The sequence below is a fragment of the Callorhinchus milii genome, unplaced genomic scaffold (assembly GCF_018977255.1).
Source record: "Callorhinchus milii isolate IMCB2004 unplaced genomic scaffold, IMCB_Cmil_1.0 Scaffold2, whole genome shotgun sequence".
Lineage (NCBI taxonomy): Eukaryota > Metazoa > Chordata > Chondrichthyes > Chimaeriformes > Callorhinchidae > Callorhinchus > Callorhinchus milii.
Window position 1 is genome coordinate 115,202,561 of NW_024704743.1, and position 25,594 is coordinate 115,228,154.

At 48.8% G+C, this 25,594-nt stretch overlaps 1 protein-coding gene and 1 non-coding gene across 2 annotated transcripts in view; both read left to right on the forward strand.

The window, feature by feature from the left end:
* Positions 1-25,594, forward strand: part of trpn1 (transient receptor potential cation channel, subfamily N, member 1) — a 49,477-nt gene that overhangs the window by 19,157 nt on the left and 4,726 nt on the right. The window contains exons 4-26 of the mRNA XM_007886805.2: positions 461-574; positions 975-1,079; positions 2,583-2,681; positions 3,322-3,423; positions 5,268-5,369; positions 5,571-5,669; positions 6,555-6,755; positions 7,095-7,196; positions 7,953-8,051; positions 8,564-8,692; positions 9,483-9,611; positions 10,517-10,633; positions 11,490-11,588; positions 14,080-14,280; positions 14,844-14,942; positions 15,830-16,036; positions 16,608-16,709; positions 17,287-17,385; positions 19,038-19,172; positions 20,452-20,559; positions 21,949-22,146; positions 22,653-22,859; positions 23,722-25,093. Coding sequence (XP_007884996.1) covers positions 461-574; positions 975-1,079; positions 2,583-2,681; positions 3,322-3,423; positions 5,268-5,369; positions 5,571-5,669; positions 6,555-6,755; positions 7,095-7,196; positions 7,953-8,051; positions 8,564-8,692; positions 9,483-9,611; positions 10,517-10,633; positions 11,490-11,588; positions 14,080-14,280; positions 14,844-14,942; positions 15,830-16,036; positions 16,608-16,709; positions 17,287-17,385; positions 19,038-19,172; positions 20,452-20,559; positions 21,949-22,146; positions 22,653-22,859; positions 23,722-25,093 — 4,225 coding nt within the window. The remainder of the gene's footprint in view (positions 1-460; positions 575-974; positions 1,080-2,582; positions 2,682-3,321; positions 3,424-5,267; positions 5,370-5,570; positions 5,670-6,554; positions 6,756-7,094; positions 7,197-7,952; positions 8,052-8,563; positions 8,693-9,482; positions 9,612-10,516; positions 10,634-11,489; positions 11,589-14,079; positions 14,281-14,843; positions 14,943-15,829; positions 16,037-16,607; positions 16,710-17,286; positions 17,386-19,037; positions 19,173-20,451; positions 20,560-21,948; positions 22,147-22,652; positions 22,860-23,721; positions 25,094-25,594) is intronic.
* Positions 22,880-22,956, forward strand: trnat-cgu. Its single transcript has one exon. It is a non-coding gene; the product is annotated as a tRNA-Thr (tRNA).

Genomic DNA, 25,594 nt, shown 5'->3' on the forward strand with positions numbered 1-25,594 from the left:
TGCCTACAGCATCAAAACATACAGCATCGGAATGCCTTACAGAATACACAGGCTCTGAAAAACACATCAAAGTCACAGTCAATCCACTTTACAATATATCCTGTGAAATGTTTTGAGACGTCTCAACGATGTGATAAGGCTCTATATCAAATGCAAGGATGATTATTATTGTTATATTGTTACATGCAATATTTCTGCCAAGATTCCTTAATGGGGAATCTAAGTGGTGTGAATGGAAGGAATTCCTTTCGGTAACTGGCAGTAGATCACGAACATCTCTCCTACGTGTCGTACCTCAGGAGCAGAGGCCCTGATGGGAATCTTAAAAGGGATTAAGATTAACCAGGAATCCAGTTAAGAACACTGCAAATTAGACGTCAGCATTGTGTTTGTCTGAAAGCCTCAGTTTGTCTGCAATGGTGTGTGAGTCCCATTCAACCCACCCGTTTCTCCTTTCCAGTCCAAAGATCAGCTGTCCCTGCACTGTGCAGCCAACCGGACCAGCAGCTCTCTCTCCATCGTACAAATGTTGCTGAGGGCTTCACACAAAGACGCTCGATTGGTCCAAGACAAGGTACATATCGCTCATCAGTAGCAGAATGCAATCACCTCACCTGAGCTTGTGTGTGTGTGTGTGTGTGATCACAAGTCACAGTTTGAGGGGAGGGGTTGAAGATTTGGTGACTTGATATGTAATGGTCATGTGTGAGATGCAAAGCTCAGCGTTTCAAAGCTGCAAATCAAAATACTGGTCTTACTTTAAGATTTCGGCAATAGCTTTGTGACCATTTCCAACCATGAGAAACCACCTTGTGGAGTTTTTCCTGGGATTTGTCAGATTAGCATCAGGATAGTAACCAGTGACTGTTACAGCAACCATTAATGTTACAGTGTAGGATGTGTTAAGGCAGCAGTTTGGCCACTACTGAGCTTGCTCCCGTGCCACCCTCTCACACTGCTCCATGTTTTCACAGGACGGCTGCTTGCCATTGTTTTTAGCCATTGAAATCGGGAATGTCGCAGTCTGCAAGGAGCTGCTCAGTGTCAGTGCCGACATCCAGCTCAGGACACAAAGAAAGGTACAAGGAGAGAAATATCTGGTTCACAAACTGATTCAGCATATACTACAACAACTAGCATTGATTCAGCACCCTCATGTTGGGAGGATGACCCAAGGCGCAGAACAGTCGGGGATCAGGACCTGAGTGTGGGGCGGCGGGCAGGGTTGGAATGAGGGACGGCAGAGAGGTAGGAGGGCGGCTGAAGGCACAGTCGAAAAGGAGGGTCTTGAGTCATGCCTCAACAAGACAGAGAGTGGAGCGGAGGTTAAGAGGTTAAGGACTTAGTTGCTGATGCTCAGTTGAACAGGAAAGTGCAGGTGGTCTGAGTTAGCCAAGTAGAGAGAGTGAGCAGAAGAGGCGTCAGAGTAGTTCACAGAGGTGAAGGGATTTATAGGTGAGGGTGAGGTTGATCCACCTGGAAATGGGAACAAATAGATTCTAGTGAGGACTGAGGCAATGAGAGTGTTTAGAAAGCGAGGGCTGAGAGCTTGACCGCTGTTGGTGGGGAGGGAACGCAGCAAGGTATGTGCAGCAGAGGCAGGTTTGAGGGACTTGAGGGATCTAGAGGGACTTTTTTTTCATAGATTCATAGAATGTTACGGCACAGAAGGAGGCCATTCGGCCCATCGAGTCTGTGTCAGCTCTTTGACTGAGCAAGTCACTTTCACTAACCCCAGTCACCAGCTTTATCCCCATAACCCTGCAAACCCGTCTTTCCCAGATACCGATCCAGTTCTCTCTTAAAAGCTGTTATCGAATCGGACTTCACTACCCTTTCAGGCAGATCATTCCAAATTCGAACAGCTTGCTGAGTGAAAAACATTCTTCTAACCTCCCCTCTGCTTCGTTTGGTAGATATCTTAAGACTGTGACCATGGGTCACAGACACACCTACCAGCGGAAACAGCTTTTCCTTATCTAGCCTGTCGAAACCTTTCATGATCTTGAAGACCTCTATCAGGTCCCCGTGTAACCTTCTCTGCTCTAATGGGAAAAGTCCTAACTTCTCCAGCCTGTCCTCATAGCTAAGGTTCCCCATTCCTGGTATCATTCTCGTGAATCTCCTCTGCACCCTTTCCAGTGCTTTAATGTCCTTCCTGAAGTAAGGTGCCCAGAACTGGACGCAGTACTCCAGCTGAGGGCTAACCAGTGTTTTGTACAGATTAGCCATATATGCCCCTACTAATAAAGCTCAGTACACCAAATGCCTTTTTTACTGCCTTATCTACCTGCCCCACTACCTTTAATGATTCGCTTACTTGAAAACCCAGATCTCTCTGTACGTTCACCCCCCACCTTGACGTCATCTGGCCGAAGCTGGGGATAGGGAAATAACACGGGTCAGTGCCCTTTCACAGGGGAGGGCGAGGCAAGGGTGTGGAGAGGGTTTGAATAGTAATAATATAATAATTGAAAGATAAGACGAGGAAATGGAAGGCAATTGATGGACTGCGGGGACATTGTGGATAAGTGACCTACTGAGGAAATGGTGTGAGTAACCCTCCTGCGTTTCCTCTTCAGGACACCGGAGACACGGCCTTACATGTCAGCAGCAGGAAAAGAGATGCCGAGCTGGCAAAGCTCATGGTGGAGTACGGGGCTGATGTCGATTTCCAGAATGTGAGTAGAGTCCGCAGCAAATCACAAGATCACCAGAGAGGTCTCCTGCCTGATCTCAGCCTATAAGACAATAATGACAATAAATAACAATTTAGATAAGAAAAATCTCTTCGGCCTATTTGATCTCATCCTTCCTGATACCCACTCATCAGAGCATCGAGCATCCTGACCAGAACCGTACTTCCTGGTAACCCAGTTCCAGTTACTAATTACCTTCCAGGTCAAGAAATGGTACTTAATGCTTTTTTTGTGGTCTGATGCCTGCAGAGCCCCATCACCATGCTGCCTGACCTAATTCTAACTGCCTTAGTTTTGATTTTAAGGCTGTAGCCCCCTTGTATTGGATCCATCCAGGAACAGTGTTGCTAGTTTATTTCCCCCATTTACATCGATTGATATTACACAGACAGAGGCCTTACAGCCCAATCAATCCATTGCACATCTCCAATCTTTCTTTGATAGTTGGATTCACTCATCCCTGGTAACATCTCTGTAATCTACACTGTACTCTTACTAATGCTTCTGTTCCTTACTAAGAAACTCCCATTAGGAAATCCAGGAAACTGGACTCCCCCTCACACCTCCCTCAGGTGATGTGAAGCTACCTTTGTTCAGGCCTTGCTTGTTTTCTCATGTGCAGGAGGAAGGCCAGACCGCTTTACATGTGGCAGCCTGGGAGGGCGATGAATTCCTGCTCAGGTTTTTCTACCAGTGCAAAGCTAACCCGAACATCCCAGACAAGGTACCTCCAGCTCGTAGCATGTGTTTGCAAAAGTGTAACAATAATGGCAGTCACTCTTAACATGTCCGAAACTCAGCTTAATCTTAGTCCGCAAGATAATAATAATAACAATAAATAATAATTCTTGCATTTGGTATAGAGCTTTGTACGCCAGGAGGACATCTCAAAGCGTTTCACAGACTTCACTGTAAAGTGAAGCGACTGAGATCATTTTGCCTTGAAATTTAAAATGGCGCAAAACTTTTGGGACTGTTTTCTCACACAATGTATTAATTTGGAAGCCAGTTTCTTTTTGTTAAGAACTAGGTGAGATGAAATCACAATGCTTCTTAACAGATTCAATATTAGTTAACTCCTCAGAAACTTGATACATTCGTGAGGGAGAAGGAAATGAAGCGATATGGGTAAGAGGAATAGGAGGGGTGGAGTATAAATACCATATCGGCTGATTGAGCCGAATGCAGTTAACATGCTGTAACTTTCTGTATAATCGGTCTGTGGCCAGAAAGTCTAGCTAATCTTATGTAATTCTGGAGATTATTTTGTGGAGGAGGGCAAGAGCACTCGTCACTCCAGGGGAAAATGGCTCGGTGACGAGTTACCAGAGTGGTGAGTTAGGCATATTTCACTCTTAATTTGTAAAATGCAGCTGGGATATTGACAGCATGATTTAAGTGGTAGTGAAAAGCTAAGCCAAGGTTGAGTTATCAGTTTACTGTATTTAGCCAATATCCATAAAGGTGCACCCTTGGCCTTATCCTCTTTCCTGATTTACACGCTCCCTCTTGGGGATATCATCCGCAGACATGGGGTACATTGCCACAGTATGCGGACGACACCCAACTCTATTCTTCCACCTCTCTTTGCGACCCCCAGTCCTGTGATGTTCTGTCAGCCTGCCTGTCAGATCTCAGGGGCTGGATCAGCAAACGTTTCTTCAGCTGAACGTTGACAAGACGGAAGCCATACTCTTTGGCTCTTGTCAACATCTAAACTCTCACGGTCCTCACCTACTCGACCTCCCCCTAAACTCTCCGAACCCGTACGCAACCTAGGCATCAGGTTCGACCCCCAATTATTCTTCCTCCCCCACATCCGGTCCCTCACCAGCACCGCTTTCTTCCACCTCCGACGCATCGCCCGTGTCCGCCAATACCTCTCTCCGAAAGCTGCTGAAACCCTGGTCCATGCTTTTGTCACCTCTCGGCTGGACTACTCTAACGCCCTCCTCACTGGCCTCTCCTCCACTACCATCCATAAAATCCAGATTATTCAAAACTCCGCCGCCCGCATTCTCACCCACACAAACTCTGCTCCCCGATCACCCCAGTCCTTGCCAGACTGCACTGGCTGGCTGTCCCAGAGAGGATCGACTTCAAGATCCTCAGCCTTGTCTTCAAATCCCTCCACTCCTCTGCAGCCTGCTTCCTCTCTGACCTCTCTCCTCAAAACAGTGCCCATTGCCTTCGTTCCTCCAGGTCTGGCCTCCTCCTTGTCCGGCGAGTCCTCCGCTCCAACCTCGGCGGCCGTGCCTTCAGCCACTATTACCCGAGGCTCTAGAACTCCCTTCCTCACTCCCTTCGCCTCACTCCCTTTCTTCCTATTTTCAGGTCTCTGCTGAAGACCTTTCTTTTTGACTGCGCCTTTGGTCACCTTCCTCCCCCTCCCCCTAGCTCGGCCCCGGGATCCGTTACTGAGAAGCGCTCTGAGATGCCATCCGGCGTGGAGGGCGCTATATAAATCCAAGTTGTTACTGTTGTTGTTGCACTGAAACCTATAAGAAATCTGCAGAATTAGATGCTGATTTAATATCAGGCTGTTTCCTTTTCATCCTTGTTTTGCAGCTGGATCGGTCACCATTGCATATTGCAGCTGAGCGAGGACACACCAATGTGGTTGAAGTCCTGACCGAGAAATTCAAGTCTAATGTTCTGGCTAGAACAAAGGTATTTCCTTAATATTTCCTTATCTGTCCAGGTTCAAGAGGCAGGTTTGAACCACCTACTTGTGTGCTGCCTACGCTGGTGTTAAGACACCGCAAAATAATTTCCCTTACATTTCTGAGCAAACTATTGGAAGCACTGAAGCTGACAAAATAAGAGACAGCAACCCCTCATTGAACCTTTCGTGGTTTCTTTTAATTGCAGGACGGAAGTACCCTGATGCACATCGCGTCCCAGTGTGGCCACCCTGACACTGCGCTGGCCTTTCTGAAGAAAGGCGTCCCTCTACACATGCCCAACAAGGTAAGAATGAACCAAAACATGACGTAGGAATGTGGGAACGAACAGGAGTGGGTCACACAGCCCGACAATGGCATGTTTTCTGATCTCACTTCTAACCGCCTCGACTTCAATTTTAAGACAAAGTCATCTTCTATTTGTATCCATTTACCAGGGAGAAGAGTCGCTCATAAATTAATTTAAAGGGAATTGGATAGATTTGTGAAGAGGAGGATAATGGGACCACAGGCAGGAGAGTGGGATAAGGTTAGGTGAGGAAAGAACATACCAATGAAGACTGGATGGGACAAAGTGTCTGGTGTGAGTTACTGTAATCAGTCTAAGTGATCAATATGGGGCACCATTGAAAACAAGAAAGCTTTGCCAAGCTGGGCTACCAACCACCACACCCCCTTCCCATCCCATCCAAAGGGGATGTTATAGAGGTGTATACAATTTTACATGGGATTGAAAAAGCAAACCCAGAACAATGCTTTCAAATGCATCAAGACAGTGCAACAAGTACAGACAGGTTTAGGGTTGCGTAGGGCAATTTCACCAGGAATTTCACCAAAGGACTGGAACAGGTTACCAGAACTCTGGGGTTCATTTAAAACACACAGCTCAATAGAGGACAACGGGAGGACAATAGGGTGGGAATTCTGGAAGGATGAGATCAATGGGCCGATGGGCCTTCTTTATCCAAACCAGTTTTGTGATCTTGTGAACATGAATGCAGCACAAAGGATCTTTGGGGAGTTGTACGTATTTTTTTATTTGAAAGGATCACGTGGATATGTGATATGGATTCGCAGAGACTCTTTCCGTGTTTGTCTCCAGGGCCTCAGACGACTTCCCCACGTGAAAGGCGCTATATATAACCGCAATTTGTTGTTGTTGTTTTCATAGTCAGGTGCGGTGTGCCTCCACGCTGCAGCGAGGAGGGGCCACACGGCTGTAGTGAAAGCCTTGCTCCAGAAGGGGGCGCACGTCGACGCTAAAACGAAGGACCGCTACACAGCGCTGCACATCGCGGTGCAGTACTGCAAGCCCATGGTGGTGCAGACACTCCTGGGCTTTGGGGCTCAGGTCCAACTTAAAGGAGGCAAGGTATGGAACCATCCCACTAGTTTCCTTACTCCACACACAAGCCTCTGTTTACCTAGCAGTAAGTAGGTACCTGGTTGTTCATCGATTGGCAGATTGCTTTTCCGGGGGTAATAATTCCTTCAAATTAAAAAAAAATAATCATTTGATCACTCAATCCACCACGGCTGTTTGTGAGACACTGCTGTGCGCAATTGGCTGCCGCGTTTCGGACATAAAATATACAGTCAATTCATTTTGCAATATATTCTGTGAAGTGCTTTGAGACGTCTCGCAAATGTGATAAGGCACTATATCAAATGCAAGGATTATTATTATTATGTCATGGGTTTGTCCCTACAGGCACAGGAGACTCCGTTACACATCGCAGCTCGAGTTAAGGAAGGAGAGAAGGTGGCGGAGATGTTGCTGAAGAGTGGAGCTGATGTAAACACTGACCAAGAGGTAAGAAGAACCCATGAGTGACTCACGCTCAACACAAGGGCTTTCCATATAGGGTACCAATGTTAATAAGGCTTTGGTTTGGATTGTATGCGAGCCTAACAGTTAGGTTGGTCCTAGCTGGATAAGTAGGAAGTTTGCTAGTCAATGCTCCCAATAGCAAGCTGGTTAAACTCCAATAAATATTCAGTGGGCCCCCCAAAGCTTTGGCTCTTGCCAACCTGTGCCTGGTACTTTCCGAGATTAGGGGAGTGACGTGCGTCACTCCGGAGAGAGAGAGCATATTCCATTCCTGGCACAATGGCAGCATACATATATGGAACTTTCAGCACTTTGGTGGATACTCTTAAGGGAGGTGGTGGATTTTCTACCTATAATCAGCCTTCAGCCACTACCCCCCGAAACTCTGGAACTCTCTCCCTTAATCCCTCCGCCTTGCCCCCTCCCTCCCCACTTTCAAATCCCACCGGAAGACCTTCCTTTTTGATCGTGCTTATGTTTTGATCATGCTTGCGGTCGCCTCCCCCCTCCCTGTCCCCCTGGCTAAGGGTCAGACTCCGCTGCTGTGAAGCGCTCTGGGACCCTACCCCTTGTGAAGGGCGCTATATATAAATGCAAGTTGTTGTTTTATTATCGGGCTTCCTTTATTCAAAGCCGCTGGGCGTGACTGTGATTCCAGTCTGTTTGCGGGTCTGTTTTTACTCGCCTATTCATTGGGCTTCTCCCTGCGACGTTCTGCTGCCTGCGTTCCCCTAACAGAATGGTGAGACGGCCATGCACATCGTGGCTCGTCACGGCAACCTGAGGATGCTGCAAGCGCTGCTGGAGGAAGGCGGAGATTTAACCTGCCAGTCAAAGGTAAGCCAAAACCTGCTGCTCTGCACAGGGTCAGAACATGGCACAGATAATGAAAGGGGGAAGGTAGGAGGAGGCACTTGACATAGGGGTTCGACTTCCTTTTCAGTGCGACGGCTCTCAATGGTGTGTGATGGGCAGAATCTGAACCTCTGTCGCCAATAATAGTGTGTCGTTGCGCCAGGCTGTGTGTTAGCACAATGCACCATCATTAACACAGTGGTCTGATGTTGTCTGTCTGTGTTGGGGATATCTATGGTTCTCTCCTAGGTCCTGTTCTCCAGTCGCTAAAAAAAGATAGGTTTCCCCGGGGAAGGCGCAAAAACAAGCAGCGCATTTACTTTCATTGGATGTGGGCAGCCCTGGGTTTGAAAGACCAGGGGGTTTGAAGGAGAAGGGAAGGAAAGAAAAAGAAAACGTTGAAAAAAGCAAACAGGATTGAACACTGGAGCCCGGTGTTTGGTGAGCAGCGACCACTGTGTGTAGTTGATTGTGACTGTCATCTCTTGGCTCAGGCCGGGGAAAACCCACTGCACATCGCGGTGAGGTACTGCCATGTGAACCTAGCGGAAGAGATCCTCAACTACCTGGCCAGCAAGAGGAGCCACAGCGATGCTGTGGCATGCGTCAATCAGGAAAACAAGGTGAGGGAAGAGCACCAGGGGTCAGATTGGCACAGTCGGTAACACTCTCGACTCTGGTTCAAGTCCCACATCGGGACTTTGAGCTTGCAGTCTAGGCTGACACTCCAGTGCCATGCTAGGATGTGCTGCATTGTTGGAAGTGCCATCCTTTGGACGAGATATTAAATCGAGGCCTCGCCTGACTATTCAGGTGGGCATTAAAGATCTCTTACCACTGTTCAGAAACAGAGGGGAGTTACGTAGCATTTTATAGCATCTGATGCCAAATTATTGAATTCAGTCTCGACTTTAAAGTTGGTTTTCTATGAGTTCTTAATAAAAGCTGATGGAAAATTGTCTTTAAAATGAAGTTTGGAATTAAGAAACAGCCAAATTCTGCACGCTCTAAAATGACCCAAAACTAGAGTACATTTCTGGCGCACAAACTGAGTGCCACGTTTCGCCCACAAAATACACAGTTAGTATATCCTGTGAAGCGCTTTGAGACATCTCAACAATGTGACGAGGCACGATGTCAAATGCAAGGATTATTATTATTAAACCCAGACCCGGGATCAAACTCCGGGGTGAGTTTTGCCAAATGGTTCAGGAACGCACAGCCAGGAATAAAACACGGAGGGCGCGAGGGAGGGAGGGAAAGAAATCAGAAGCAATTGCAAATGTGAGCAGCAACGGTAATCAGGAAATTAAGATTTAATGAGGGCGTGGGGGGGGAAAGAGTGGAAACATTTTGACCTTAGCTCCTGTTTTAACCCCACCCCCGCCCCGTCTTTTCCTCTGCTTGTCACAGGAAGGAGAAACAACCCTGCACCTGGCAGCACAGATCAGGAAGGACATGACTCACTCGGACCAGGAGGATACCCAGATAGTCCGAATCCTCATGGAGTTTGGGGCAGACATAACGGCAGCCACAAACCTGGTTAGCAGGAGGAGACAGGGAAATAGGGCAAGGAGGAGGCCATTTAGCCCACTCAACAATTATCGGTGTTGGTTCCCTCCCCGGCCGACCTCTACAATCTCCTGTATCCCATCTTCCTGGACCTTTGACAAACACTCAACTGGCAGCTTCATGCCCCTTGCCTGATACGCCTCTCCATCAGTGGGCGAGCTTTCAGCCATTCTACCCCAGCTCTCCGATACTCCATCCTGGAGTCCCTTCTACCTCACCCCTCCCTCTCTCCCTCCCTCTCTCTCCCTCCCTCCCTTCAAAATCTGCCTTCAGACCGATCTCTTTGACCGTGCTTTCACCCACCTTCCTCCCCTCCCCACTTCCATTCACTTCAATTTCCAGTGATTATGTTTTGTAAAGCGCTTCAGGAGGTTTATTTTACTTACAAGGCGCAACATCTTTCCAAATCCCCAACAGCTCCAGCACAGCACTGGGGGGGAGCCTCTGCTACGTTGTTGGAGATGCATCCTTTGCATAAGGTGTTGAGCCAACATCATGTCTGCTTATTCTTCAGGTGAACGTTAAAGATCCAGTGTCACTGTTTGAAAAAGGGAAGGGAGGTTTGAAAAGGGAAGGGAGACCTGCTGTCAGCCAACAATCTCCCAATCACTTCAGAGTTTTGCTGTGCCCAAAGTTGCTGTCGAGTTTGCTTAGAACAACAGTCACTACACTTGAAGACTAATTGCTATAAAGTTCTTTGAGATGGTTTGACATGTTCAATCGCTGCAAAAACGCAAGTTCGTTCTCCAGACACACAATTACTTACACGCAAAGCATTTTGAGATGTTATAACCGTATAGGCGTTGTGTTAATTGTAAGGATTATAATTATTACCCTTTATGGTATGAAAAGTGTTTCTCGTTGGGAATCTCCAGATACACGAGACTCCGCTGCATTACTGCGCCCGAGTGGGCAACGCAGACGTGCTGCTCGAGATCCTGAAACACATCAGCTCAAACAGGATCCAGCGAGTCATCAATAAACAGGCCAAGGTAACTCTCACCACCTCCAGCCAATCCACCCCTGATCCGTATAGTAACCACAGATTAGCTCTCAATCTAGGATGATAAATACCAAGATTGTCTGTCTCTTAGACAGATACCTTTGGGCAGATGTGTGACCGATGTCAACTCAGACATTGCATATAATAGTTATATCCACATCCCGCATGCGTCGAGAACATTTTGAAGACCCGGGCCCTCCCCGGACAGGAACACGTTAAATTTACCGTATTTTTCGACGTTGACATAGATTTCTGTGTGCTTACATCGACAATGTTTTTCAAGTCCCCAATAGCATTAAAGTACATTGCATTCTTACCACTTATGTCGATAGACTCTTAGCCTCACATGTGATACTTGAGCCAGTGAGTGAATGATTGATTGGATGTCTGTGTCTCGTGTGAGTTAGTGAAAAATCTGCCTGGGTCATTTTGGTCGTGCTGCCGCCTGAGGGTCGTAAAGTTGTGAGGGTTCAAGCCCCACATTAGGACTTGGACCTTATAGTCTGGGCTGATATTCCAGTGGCGCCATCCTTCAGATGAGACATTAAACTGAAGTCCTGTCTGCTTGTTCACTTGGACGTTAAAGATCCCAGTACAACATTGTAAAAGAAAAGGGAGTTTCTCTTGGTGACCTGATCAACAATCTCCCAATCACTCCAAGCTGGTCATTCACTTTGTGGCTGTTTGTGGGACTTCGCTGCATGCAGATTGGCAACATTGCATTTAGCATTCCGCACAGGGCTCCAAGACATGTGAATGCTGTAGGCGCTGTATCTGATTTGAAACGTCTCTTTCTAATCTGTATCAGATTAGAAACATGTCCTGCATCTTTTGTTTGATTTCAGAACGGTTGCTCACCACTGCTGGTTGCTGCTGAAAGGGGACACACGGAGATCGTGAAGATCCTGTTACTGCACCACTCTAGAGTGGACGTCTTTGACGAGGTAATAGTTGCACAACAACAACAACAAGATTCCATTTATAAAGCGCCTTTCACGTCAGGAGGACGTCCCAAGGCGCTGCACAGTTGGGTCATGACCCGAGCAGGGGGGAAATGGTCAGGGTGAGGGGAGGGAAGGGAGGGAGCGAGGAGGGGGGAAATGGTCAGGGTGAGGGGAGGGAAGGGAGGGAGCGAGGAGGGGAAGAGAGTCGAGAGGGGAGCTGAAGGCACGGTCAAAGAGAAAGGTTTTGAGACCGGCCTTGAAGGAGGAAAGGGAGGAAGCAAGGCGAAGGCACTGGGGGATGGAGTTCCAGAGCCTGGGGCTGAGAGGCTGAAGGCCCGACCACCGATGGTAGGGCGGTTGGGGCGGGGGACGTGGAGCAGACCGGAGCCAGAGGAACGGAGGGTACGGGCAGGTAGGTAGGGGGATAGTAGGTTGGAGAGGTAGGAGGGAGCAAGGCCGTGAATGGCCTTGTAGGTGAGGATGAGGATCTTGAAATCAATCCTCTGGGGGATGGGGAGCCAGTGGAGGCGAGCGAGGGTGGGAGTGATGTGGTCCCGAAGCCTGGTGCGGGACAGTACACGAGCTGCAGAGTTCTGAATGACCTGCAGCTTGTGGAGGGAGGTGGCGGGAAGGCCGGCGAGGAGAGAGTTCCCATAGTCCAGCCTTGAGGTGACAAAGGCGTGAACCAGGGTTTCAGCAGCGTGAGGGGTGAGGTAGTGCCGTAGTCTGGCGATGTTCCGGAGGTGATGGAAGGCGGTGCCAGTTGTGGTGCGGATGTGAGGGAGAAAGGACAGCTCAGGGTCGAACAAAACGCCGAGGTTCCTGACTGGCTTTGAGAGGTGGAGAGTGCAGCCTTGGATGCTGATGGTGTCAGCGCCTGAGGTGCGGAGGCGCTGACGTGAGCCAATCAGGAGGGCCTCGGTTTTTCGCACGTTGAGCTGAAGAAAGTTGTCTCTCGTCCAGGACTCGATGTCGGACAGGCAGGCTGTCAGGACATCGGTGGTCGTGGAGTTGAGAGTAGAGGAGGAAAGGTAGAGTTGGGTGTCATCCGCATACATGTGGAAGTTAACCCCATGTTTGCGGATGATGTCACCAAGGGGGAGCATATAGAGGGTGAAGAGGAGGGGACCGAGGACAGAGCCCTGAGGGACACCACATGAGACAGTACGGGGGGTGGAGGAGAAGCCATTCGTCGAGACAAAGTGAAGACGGTGAGAAAGGTACGACCTAAACCATTCAAGGACAGTGCCTTGAAGGTTGAGGTGGGAGGACAAGCGGTGGAGTAGGATAGCGTGGTCGACCGTATCGAATGCTGCCGATAGGTCGAGGAGGACGAGGAGACAGAGGGAGCCCTGGTCACAGATGGTCAGGATATCATTGGTGACCTTGACCAGGGCAGTTTCTGTGCTATGGGCAGCACGGAAACCTGACTGAAGGGGTTCGAAAAGAGAATGGGTGGAAAGGAAAGAGCGCAGTTGGGAGGCGACAACTCTTTCCAAGACCTTGGAGAGAAAGGGGAGGTTGGAGATGGGCCGGTAGCTTGATAGCTGCGACGCATCAAGGGAGGGTTTTTTCAGGGTGGGCGTGATGATGGCAGTTTTTAATGGAATGGGGACAGAGCCAGAGGAGAGGGACAGGTTGATGATGTCAGTGATATGTGGGGCAAGAAAGTGGAGCTGGGAGATAAGGAGTGGAGTGGGGATGGGGTCAAGGGAGCAGGTGGTTGGTTTTAGGGATAGGATGAGTTCAGTGACAGAGGGTGGGGAAACGGGTACGAAAGTGTGTAGGGGAGGATGGGTAGGAGTCGGAGTGTGGGAGGGAAGGGGTGGGTGGTGGGTGGAAGTTGGAGGGGAAGTGACCGCGGAGCGGATTCCCTTGATCTTGGATTCAAGGAAATCCAGCATCTCCTCGCAGTGAAGGTTGGAGGAGATGACCTGCGCGGGGTGGCGGGGGGGACGGAGGAGTCGGGTTGTGGTGGAAAACAGTAGCCTGGGGTTGTTCTTCGCCTCCAGGATTATCCTGGAGTAGAAGGACGACTTGGCCGAGGCTAGAGTGGAGCGGTAAATTTTGAGGAGGTCCAGCCAAGGAGGGGGGAGGGGTTGCGAAGGGTTAACTAGCGGCCTGCCATGGGGCATGTCACCATTTCCAAGGACAGCATTTTGTTCCCCTCCAGAGAGAGCAAAGTTTCTAGTCAACCCAGGCAGCAGGACAAGAATGCACAAGTTTAAGTTATAATAATCACCGTAAAGTGAATTGACTATTTTTTATGGAGGTATTATTACCCCCAGAAAGCGATCCGCCAATTGGCTAACAACCAAGTTTGCACTTACAGCTAGGTAAACAAAGGTGTGTGGAGTGAGGAAACTTGCCTAACATTTTGCCCTGCTTGAGAATCAAACCTTTTCGCTTACGAGATGAGTGCTCTAACCAATACGCTGCAAAATTCCTCTTTTACGTTGTGTTCCCACCTCCCTCCCTCCCTCCCCCACAGCACGGCAAAGCTGGCCTTCACCTGGCTGCGGAGAATGGGCACGATCATATCTCTGACATCCTCCTCTGGCACAAGGCCTTTGTCAACGCCAAAACCAAGCTGGGCCTGACCCCGCTTCACCTGGGGGCACAGAAGGGTTACAACAGACTGGTCAAGCTTCTGGTGGACACCCACGGGGCCAGCATTGACGCGCTCTCTCTGGTAAGTGGGTGGCCCTTCGCTTCCGTTGGTTGATTGTGGGAGAACTTAAACGTCACCAAGTCCCAGCCATGTGTAAGACCATTTTATCTCAACATTTTAAAGCCGGACAGAATTGCAGTTAAGCCCTTAAATTTAGGCTTAGTTTGGAAGCCAGTGTCTGACCTCAGAATTACGATGTTCGCCAACAAGATACGCAGTGACTGCACTTTATGGTGTATCCTGTGAAGCACTTTCACATTCTCCCGATGCAGGGGGAGTTCCAGAGGTTAGGGGGCTTCAGGAACTGATCATGGTCACATCATTAACGTCCGTCTGAACAGGCTGCTGGGACCTCAGTTTAATGCCTTATAGGCAGTCCCTGCTGGAGCACACTGGGAATCCCAGCTAGAGATGCACTTTACTCCACCTTCTAGCTGTTTTTGCCGATACACAAGTGGCAATACAGGTGCCACAATCCTCAGCCTATACCTGGTACAAACAGTAGGAGATGTTTTCATGAGACCGGTGATTGAGATGATCAATGATTGAGATGATCAGTGATTGAGACTCTTTATTGTGTCCAGTCGAAGCAGACTCCCCTGCACCTGGCGGCGGTGAATGGACAGCTGAACGTCTGCAGTAGTTTACTGAATATGAAGGCCAACGTGAACGCCACTGATATTGTGAGTGACGTCAACCCAAGCTGCCCCCCACCCCCACTTCCGCACAGGAGACCAGGTATAGCCACGTCACTCCCTGAAACAAAGGGCCATGGGGGGCGGGAATGTGAAGGGAATGGGGGATATTCACGGCAGCGACTTGGGCAAAGAGGTAAAGGTTCTTTGTGGTCAATAACGGAATTGACAGCAACCCAAGGGTGAAGTGTCCTTTATTTCCTCTCCCACACACCCCCTCCACCGCCCGCGCTCTCTCAGCCGACCAAGTGACAGGACGGGGGTGGTGGGGGGTGCGTGGCAGGGGGAAGAAGCTGAGGAGAAAATGGCAGAAAGGGGCAGCAGTGATATTCCTCATACCTCGCCAGTGGAGATTTTGTTTGAGGTCAGCGAGGGAGTGTGTCTGATACATGCAACAACAACAACAACTTGCGTTTAGATAGCGCCCTTCACTCAGAGTAGCGTCCCAGAGTGCCTGAAACCCAACACCGGGCTTCATTATCCAAATTTCTTTTGTGACGTTGGGAATGTGGGAGCGAGGTACAATTTTCCTTCCTGGCTTGTGTGTATCTTTCTCTCTCTTTGTTTCTATCGTTTTCACTTTCTTTTCCTCTGTTTCTCTCACATTTCCATTTTCTGCCTCTTTCTCACTCTCTTTCTCTTTCCCACTTTTTCCCCTTTTTCTCTTTCTACTCTTTCTCGCTCTATCTTTTTCCCTCTTTTCCTATCTTTTTTTCTTTTCCTCTTCTTTCTTCTCTGACACACACTTTCTCTCTCCCTCTCTCTTTCTCGCTTGCTCTTTCTCTTTTTTTTCTTTCCTCTCTTTCGGTCTCTCTCTTTTTTCCCCATCTTTTTCTCTTCTCTTCTTTCGCTGACTCTTTCTCTCTCTTCCCCAGCACGGACAGACGCCCCTCCACCTGGCCACTGAAAACGATCATTCCGAGGTGGTCAAACTCTTCCTCAAGCACAAACCGGAGCTGGTGACGTCGGCTAACGTGGAGGGCTCCACCTGCGCTCACATCGCGGCTTCCAAGGGCAGTGTGGCTGCCATAAAGGAGCTGCTGAAATTCAGTAGAGCAAGTGTCACCTCAGCCCGAAATAAGGTGAGACTCTGAGTGGGTGCGGGAGAGGGAGGTGGGACATGAGAGTGTTTCCAGTGGTAGCTCAGACACCTGTATCTGGGCACTATAATAACGATAATGATAATAATCCTTGCATTTGATATAGCGCCTTATCATGTCTTCGAGACATCTCAAAGTACCATCACACCAAGCTATCCCTGAGTATGCTCATAGTTGAGGGCTGACTCCAGTACATTTCTGTGTCTGTTTCTCTATCCCAGGTTTTGCCTTGTGTTTCTGAATTGTGGCAGGAATCCTTAGGCAAGTTTCCTTACTCCACACGCTACATAGGAGTAAGTAGGAAAAAATTGCTTGTTAGCCAATTGACAGATCGTTGTCCAACGAATAAATAATAATTTGGTCACTCAATCCACGACCGTTTGTGGGACACTGCTGTGCGCAATTGGTTGCTGCGTTTCGCCGATAAAAATATACAGTCAATTTACTTTACAGTATATTCTGTGAAGGGCTTTGAGAACGTCTTAACAAAGTGATAAAGCGCGATATCAAATGCAAGGATTATTATTATTATTATGGCCTGTTCAATTTTCAGACAAATACCTCCACCGCGCTGCACCTGGCTGCCACTGGCGGTCATGCAGAGGTGGTGAAGGTTCTGCTGGAAGCGGGAGCATCTGCCACCGACGAGAATGCGGTACGTACCGACTGGGCACAGTCCAACTCTAACTCGTTTTAAGTCCTGCCTGTCTCACCAACTCCCTCCCGACGGCATTAAAAGTCAGGCTTTGTGAGTCTTAAGAGAAAAGGCTCAGGTATTGTAACTCACTTATTGCGGTTCCTAACGGGTATTGATGTACTGAATCCTCTATTTGTTTTTAGTTGACACATGCGGACACCCATTACTGTGTTTAAGAGTATCCAGTCTTGAGAGTTCCACATACGTAAACCACCTAGTCATGGAAACTTCTGTGTGTCCAAAATGGAATATGCATTCTCTCTCTCTCTGGAGGGATGAACACTAAAATAATTCCGGAGAATTCTCAGGCACAGGTTAATGAGAGCCTAGGCTTGAGGATTGGGATAACTGCTCCAGTTCAACCAGCTCAAACTGTATAGCTTGCCATTAAGAGCAAGCTTCCCAATACCCGTCTAGCCAGGATGACCCAGGGTTAGCAGGAGGTGCACCTGAGCTCTGTGACTGTATGTATTTAAAGATATTTCTTGTTGATGAATTTAATTGTTTGATTTCCCCTCTTCTCTTTTTGTTCCAGGAGGGAATGAATGCAATTCACTTAGCTGCTAAGAATGGACACATTAATGTCTTGGAAGCATTGAAAGGCACCATATCCTTTAAACTCACCAGCGCAAAGGTTAGACACATGGACTGATTGATTGTCTCATGTTTGCACGTCCTATAATAACTCAACTTTTAATTTATTTTAATCCTTTGCGTAAATCTATTTGATCCACTGAGCTTAAATTTAGCAGTAAAATTTGGGAGATTTCATAATTAACGCCGGCGTTAATTATCACTGTGCTTTGCGATGTTTAGTGTGAAACTAAATCACAAGATTCACAGTAAAAGTAATGCCATTCATACACGGCCACTAGGTGGCAGCCACTTCCCAGGGTTCTGGATCCCAACTTTAATAACAACAATCCTTGCATTTGATGTAGCGCCTTATCATGTCTTTGAGACGTCTCAAAGCGCTTCACACAATATGCTGTAAAGTGAATTAATTGTATAATTTACAGGCGAAATAAGTAACTTTCTCACTTTCTCATCTTCATTTTTATTGTAGAGCGAGGGAGCGTGAAAGCCATGTAGTCGGACCCAGTTTATGTGTTGATTTGGTCCATACAATCAGACCTCCCCCCCCCCAACCCCAAAGTTGCAACAGGCCAGGCTATAAAATGGTCAACGTCTCTGCATCGGCAGGTCACCGGTAATATCACAGAACTGTATGTGTCCAGGAAGCCGGAAATATCTCTCAAGTATTACGAGCAGATGCAGGAGGACGACTGCATCTGCACACTGTGCACCAGAAGCTGGAAATGCGCCTCACATTGGCTATATTGCAGGGCCCATGGTACAACAATGCTGTAAATAGACCCGCACTAGTATACACCGAAGAGCAGTACAATGTGGTTCGACTGTACTTTCAGATAAGCTAAGGCAGCAGGACTGGACAGCACAGGTTCAGGGGTATGAAGGGCAATTTCAGGACGGACACCAGGAAGTATATCTGGGCACAAAGGGTAATTAATGACTGGAATGGGGCTACCGGGAAATATGGTTGAGTTCAGAACACTGGGACTCATTTAAGAAACAGCTCAATGCTGTAATGGGAGGAGAGTAGAGTGGATACGAATAATAACAATCCTTGCATTTATATTATCATATCACGTTTCACCCACAAAACACACAGTCACTACACTCTACAACATATTGTGTGAAACGCTTCGAGGCATCTCAATGATGTGATAAGCAATATGAAATGCAAGGATTTTTAAAAGTAATTTTCCTAAAGCTCTTCATAGGATTACGGTAGAGTATAATGACTGTGTATTTGGTGGTTAATTGGGCAGCCAATTTATGCACAGCAATGTCCCAAAAAACAGTAATGACCAATTTTATCTGGGAGATCTTTATCGTCCACCTGAACAGATAGATGAGACCTTGGTTTAATGTCTCTCTGAAGGATGGCACCTCTAGCAATGCAGTGCACCCCCAGCACTGCACTGGAATGTCAGCCCAGATTGTGAGCACAAAATCCAGCCATGGGACTTAAATCCATAAGCTTCTAACAGAGACGAGAGTGCTACCGACTGCGCCAGGCTGACACCTTAGGTTGAAATGCAATCGGCCAAAGGGATTTCTTCATCCACACCTCACTTGTGATCTTGTCGGGAAATGATGTGTTTTGTTTCAAGGTTTTGTTTCCTTCTCACTTTTCTCTGTAATCCCTTCCCTCCTCTTCTTTCTCCTCCCCCTCCCCCCCCCCCCCATTCTTTCCCAAAGACTGGACTTACAGCCCTGCACGTGGCTGCCCTCTTTGGGCAGATGGACTTTGTGAGAGAGATTCTCACCAAGGTGCCAGCTACGATGAAGAGCGAGACCCCCAAAACCACCAACGAAGCTCATCTGTTGAGCGAGGTAAGAGGGGGAGGCGGGGGAGGGCAATTACTGCACTAACATTGCGAGCAGGCCTGAGCAATGGAACAAGCTGCTCTTCCCACCATTTATTTGGAGCTTTTGTTAGTCCCCCCCACCCCATATTATATTACAAATTATTTTTGCCCTAGTGAGTTTGGGGAGGAATTTGCAAGGTTAAAAACAAATTCCTATGAGTCTGTCTGTGTTTGTTGGAAGGGGGTGGCGGCGGGGGGTGGCCTCCAAGTGGAGCATGTGTGTAGCTCCATGTGTGTAGCTGTGTATTGTGGGTGAAGAGGATGGAATTCTCCTAATAATGAATTGATGGACATCCAGACCTTTTCAACAAATGAAAGTGCCCAGTAAACAGGTTCATCCAATCCATTGGTCCCATCATCTCCTCACTGGTCTCCGCTGGGTATCTGCTGAGTAAATAGTACCTGAGGGGACATGAATGGAAACTAGTGAATAGATATTATTAATGATAATCTATTTTGGTCCTAGACTTAATCCTTAATCCGGGACCACATCACTCCCACCCTCGCTCGCCTCCACTGGCTCCCCATCCCCCAGAGGATTGATTTCAAGATCCTCATCCTCACCTACAAGGCCATTCACGGCCTTGCTCCCTCCTACCTCTCCAACCTACTATCCCCTACCTATCTGCCCGTACCCTCCGTTCCTCTGGCTCTGGTCTGCTCCACGTCCCCCGCCCCAACCGCCCTACCATCGGTGGTCGGGCCTTCAGCCTCTCAGCCCCCAAGCTCTGGAACTCCATCCCCCAGTGCCTTCGCCTTGCTTCCTCCCTTTCCTCCTTCAAGGCCGGTCTCAAAACCTTTCTCTTTGACCGAGCCTTCAGCTCCCTCTCGACTCTCTTCCCCCTCTTCGCTCCCTCCTTTCCCTCCCCTCACCCTGACCATTTCCCCCCTCCTCGCTCCCTCCCTTCCCTCCCCTCACCCTGACCATTTCCCCCCTCCTTGCTCCCTCCCTTCCCTCCCCCTGACCATTTCCCCCCTGCTCGGGTCATGACCCAACTGTGCAGCGCCTTGGGACGTCCTCCTGACGTGAAAGGCGCTTTATAAATGGAATCTTGTTGTTGTTGTTGTTGCTGTCACTGCTTCTGCCAGGATAGTCACTGTTAAAGTGCTATACTTCCGGGTTAATCCTTTTTCAATGAGGGAGCACGCCTTTTTCCTTGCTTTACTCCTGGTGTTACAATCACGGTAACCAGTGTCACACTTGTTTTGCCCCTCGACTAATCCTAGTGTTGCCTTCTGTTTAGTCAGGGTACACACCATTACACTTGGCTGCACAATCAGGACACGAGAACCTGGTTCGCCTTCTTCTGAACTATCCAGGGGTCCAGGTGGATGCTCAAACCAACCTTCAGGTGAGTAACCAACACTGCACAATGAAGATAAGATAGGTCAGATAAGCAAACACTCCCCTCTCTGGTAAAGGGATCCTGAAAAGGGGCACATGATCTCAACATTAGAGCAAAAATGGTGAGATTGGAAAACGTTTCACTAAACACAATACAAATTTACATTTATACAGTGCCTTTCAAGTTGGTAGTATGCCCCAAAGTGCTCAACAGAAGTTGGGGGTGGGACCCAAGGGCGGGGGTGGCGAGCTTGGGAATGATTGAAAGCACAATCAGATCTGGAAACAGACCTTGAATGAAGTGAGGGAGGGATTCCACGATGGTGTTCCAGAAGTCCAGGGCTGATGTGCCCCAGAAGGTCACAGATGCATCATCAATTGCGAAACTTAAACATGGAGATAAACAACTTGGAGTTACATCGCACCTTTCGCGAAAAAAATGAACATCTCAAAGTACTTGTCAGATATAATAGAACCCCTGCTATAACCCATTTCATTATAACAAGGGTTTGCTTCAATGGATTCCAACATTTATTTACCAAAACATCCAAAGTATGGGCCATGGCCTGAAGGCCCATTCAGCTTTGTTAAGCACTTTGAGATGTCCTACTGTCATTACAAATGCTACATAAAAGTCCACCAATTTGTTCAAAAGAAACAGATGTGAATGACAGTGAGTGTCAGTTACTCTGCAACATGTGTCTGCCAGATTCATCAGCACAGGCTAGTCAAGTGCTGAGAAAAATAAGTGCAGTGTCATTCATTAATTGTGGAAACACCCTGTCAAAGCAGAACCACTTGGTTCTGACTCAACTTCCCCATCACTGCCTTGTTGTTTTCTCTAAAAACCTTTATTTTGCACATTTTCTGTTTTTAAATGCGGAACTTTGCACGGAACTGCGGTGGCTTGTTGCTGAACAACGGAACACAGTTTAAAAACAAGGATGACCGGGAGGCGATAGGAAATCATTCCCATTGGAAAAGTCAGACTGCCCGAAGTTGATGGTCAGGGACCACCACCCCCCCCCCCAGTGGGTTTCATCTGTTTTCAGTCAATGCTCAACAAATGTAATAATGACAATCATGGTGCATTCACCCACAATACACATAGTGACTGGAAGAAAAAATAATAATAATAATACATTGGTCACTCAATGTACGACTGTTTGTGGGATGCTGTGCGCAATTGGCTGCTGCGTTTCACCTACAAAATTTATAGTCAATTCACTTTACAGTATATTATGTGAAATGCTTTGAGACGTCTCGACGACATGATAAGGCAGTATATCAAATGCAAGGATTATTATTATATTATTATATTAACTCAATAGTAAAGGAATTGCTCAGTGCGAATACTTCACGAAGCCTGGCGGTGCCTAATTGAATTGCTTTGCAGGGAGCCACCCCATTGCACCTGGCGTCTCAGAGCGGCCACACTCCGGTGGTCGGGCTCCTCCTGAGTAAATGCACCTCCCTGCTGCACCTGAAGGACAAGCGAGGCCGGACCTGCCTCCACCTGGCGGCCGCCAGCGGCCACATCGAGATGGTCAGAGCGCTGCTCGGACAGGGAGCTGAGATCAATGGCACGGACAAGGTGGGCACTGGGCGTTGTAGAATTCCTGGGCTGAAATTCCGGGCAGCGTTAAGAACAGCTAGTTTGTCCATGTTGGCCGGTAAAGGGATTTCCCCATTTTTATCGTGTGGGAGGACTGAGAAGAAACCTGCCTAATGTCTTTGAGTCTCAGCCCATTGCTCTCTCCGTTTCTCAAACTTTCTACCATCCTCTGTCTCTATGATTTCATCTCTCTATGTCTGTCTCTATCAGAAGGAAGGGAACAGAGTAGTGGGTGGGGGGGTGGTAAGGAGATGGGATTATGGAGACTGAAGACTCGAGTGTGGAGTCTAAACACCAGCTTCCATTAGTCAGGTCCAGAGAAGGTCACTGGGGCAGGTTAGCTCCTCACCTCTCTCCTTTTCTCAACGGCTGAACAGTTGCACAGAGCAGCAAGGGAGGGGGGGAAAAGATGGCAAAGGCAATGAAAATCAAAGAGGAGAGTCAAACTAATGCGATTCCCTCATGCTTTCCAATTCTTTCTTCAGAACGGATGGTGCCCGCTGCATTTTGCGGCAAAGTCCGGTTGCCTGGATACTGTGCGGTTTCTGGTGGAGGGTGGAGCTTCGGCCAAGCTGGAGTGCAAGGAGGGTCGCACCCCGATCCAGTACGCAGCAGCCGAGCATCACCAGGAGGTGGTGAGCTTCCTGCTCAGAAGGAACAACATCACCCTTAAATTGACAGAGGATCGCAAGGTGGGTGCTGCCTATTTACGTGCTAGTTGTGTAGCTCAGTGGTCAGAGCACTCGCCTCGTAAGCGAGAGACCTGGGTTCGATTCCCGAGCAGGGCAGAATGTTGGGCAAGTTTCCTTACTCTACACGCTTCTGTTTACCTGGTAGTAAGTAGGTACCCGGTTGCTAGTCAATTGGTGGATCACTTTTCCGGGGGTAATCATTCCTTCAAAAAATAATCAATAAAAAATTGGTCACTTAATCCACGACTGTTTGTGGGACGCTGCTGTGTGCAATAGGCTGCAGTGTTTCTCCCACAAAATATACACATTACAGTATATTCTGTGAAGCGCTTTGAGACGTCTCGAAGACGTGATAAGGTTCTCTATCAAATGCAAGGATTATTATTATTACATCATTAATAGGCGCGAACCTGACCCCATCAGTAACGTTCTTGCCTCTGAGTTAGAAGGGTATGGCTTCGATCTCACAGTCAGGGCTGTTGTTCCACTTCAGTGGTGGGGAGGTGGGGTTGGTGGGTAGTGTTGCATTGTCAAAGATGTCCATTCTTCGAATGAGATGTTGGAAAAGTAATACATGGGGAGCCAATACAATAAAAATTTACATAGCGCCTTTCACATCAGTAGGACATCCCGAGGTGCTTTAATGATAATATCTTGGCACCTGAGCTGGGGGTGGGAGCTAAGGGTGTGGGGAGGAGAAAGATCACCAAAGACACAGTCAAAGAGGTGGGTCTTGAGTCGGAGGGACTGTGATGGTTCCTGAGAGTGGGAAAGAGACAGGCAGAGGGAAGATGAGTGGGGAGAGATAGGCAAAGGAAAGGGAAACAACACCAAGAGGATTTAATGCCACCTTTCCTTTCAGTTCATCTTCGACCTCATGGTGTGCGGAAAGCTGAACGGCAACAGGGTCATCGAGGAATTTGTGCTGCACTCCCCCGCCCCCCTGGACACCGCCGTCAAGCTGTCCAGGGCCTTCGATGTGGCGGCCCTGAGGGAGAAGGACAGGTCCATGGAGCTGCTCAACGCTGCCAAATACTGTGAGGGTATGGCCACCGAGCTCCTGACTGTGGCCTCAGGGAGCAAGAGCGCTGGCTACCTGCTGCGTGCCGTGGACCACCGCACCACATCCCTGCTGGACGCCTTGATCGAGTGCGAGCAGAAGGAGGTGGTGGCTCACCCGGTCGTGCAGAAGTATCTGACCGATGTGTGGTATGGGAGCCTGCACTGGGCCCACTGGAAAGTAGTCCTCCTTTTCTTCTCCTTTCTGGTCTGCCCACCCATCTGGCTGGTCTTCTCTCTGCCGTTGGGGCACAGGTTCACCAAGATCCCCATCGTGAAGTTCATGAGCCACCTGGTCTCTCATGTCTTCCTGCTGCTGCTCTTTGTGGTCACCGTGGTGTACCCACCCCTCAGCCCCGTCCACCAAGGCCGTGCCTTGCCTCGCTGGAATGAGTGGCTCCTGCTGGCTTGGCTCTCGGGGATGCTGGTGTCTGAGCTGACCCACCCCGGGGAAAGGGCCGGGCTGGCCTGGATCAGGGTCTTCATCCTCGGCCTCTCCGCTGTGGCTGTCTTCTGCCATCTGCTGACCTTCGCCTTGCGGGGCCACGACCGGCTGCACTGCTTCTTCGCCCGGAACATTTTCCTGGCCACTGCCATGACCCTGTGCTTCATCCAGTTCCTGGAGTTCCTCACCTTCCATCACCTCTTCGGCCCCTGGGCCATCATCATCCGGGACCTGATGAAGGACATGGCCAGGTTTGTGGTCATCCTGGCTCTGTTCCACGTGGCCTTCACCATGCAACTGACGGCTGTCTACCAGCCAGTCTATCCTGAGCCCCAGCCCGACCCCTCGGCTGGGAACAGGACGGAGTCCGAAGTGGGTGTTCACAGTATCCGGAGCCCGCTGGACATCACCGTGCTGCTCTTCTTCGCCCTGTTCGGGATGGTTGACCCAGATTCCCTGCCGCCGCTGGACCGCGCTCCAGCCTTCAGTCACGTCATTGTAAGGGTGGTGTTCGGCATGTACCTGGTGGTCAGCCTAATTGTGCTCATTAACCTGCTCATTGCCATGATGAGTGACACTTACCAGCGCATCCAGGCCCAGTCCGACACCGAGTGGAAGTTTGGCCGGGCCACGCTGATCCGGGACATGGTCAGGAAATCCAGCACGCCATCCCCGTTCAACCTGTGCACCAACCTGTTCTACTACACCAAACTGCTGTGCAAGCACAAGGGTGAGTCCTCGGGCTCATCGAGGTGAAACGGGCAAGAGAGAGGTCTTCCTTGTTGAACGGTCTAACGGTTTTGGGTGCTGGCCAGCCTCACGTTTAATGCGCTTGTTCAATTTTGCAATATTTCTTAATGCATTTCGTAATTAAGAAATCCAAGCTGGAACTCCAATTGTGACTATAAATGTGACTAAAACATACACTCCCCAGGGAGCCTGTCTTGTCCTTTCTCCTTTTCCCTCTTGTTTGGTCTCCCTCTTGCTGAGGTACAGTTCCTTGGGCACCAAGTCACTTCCAGTGCCTGACCCCAAAGTCCCCATTACTCTTAATAGAGTGAAGGCACTGAGAGTCAGTTGCTTCTTATTGGATGGTGGGAGTTGGTTGTTTCACAGCTGAGTCAATCTGATTCTCACCATCTAAACACCATCTAGCCTGCCTGAGATCCCACCTCATCTAATTTTGCTCAGACAGGATTGAAACCTGGACCTTCTGGTTTTATATAGATTA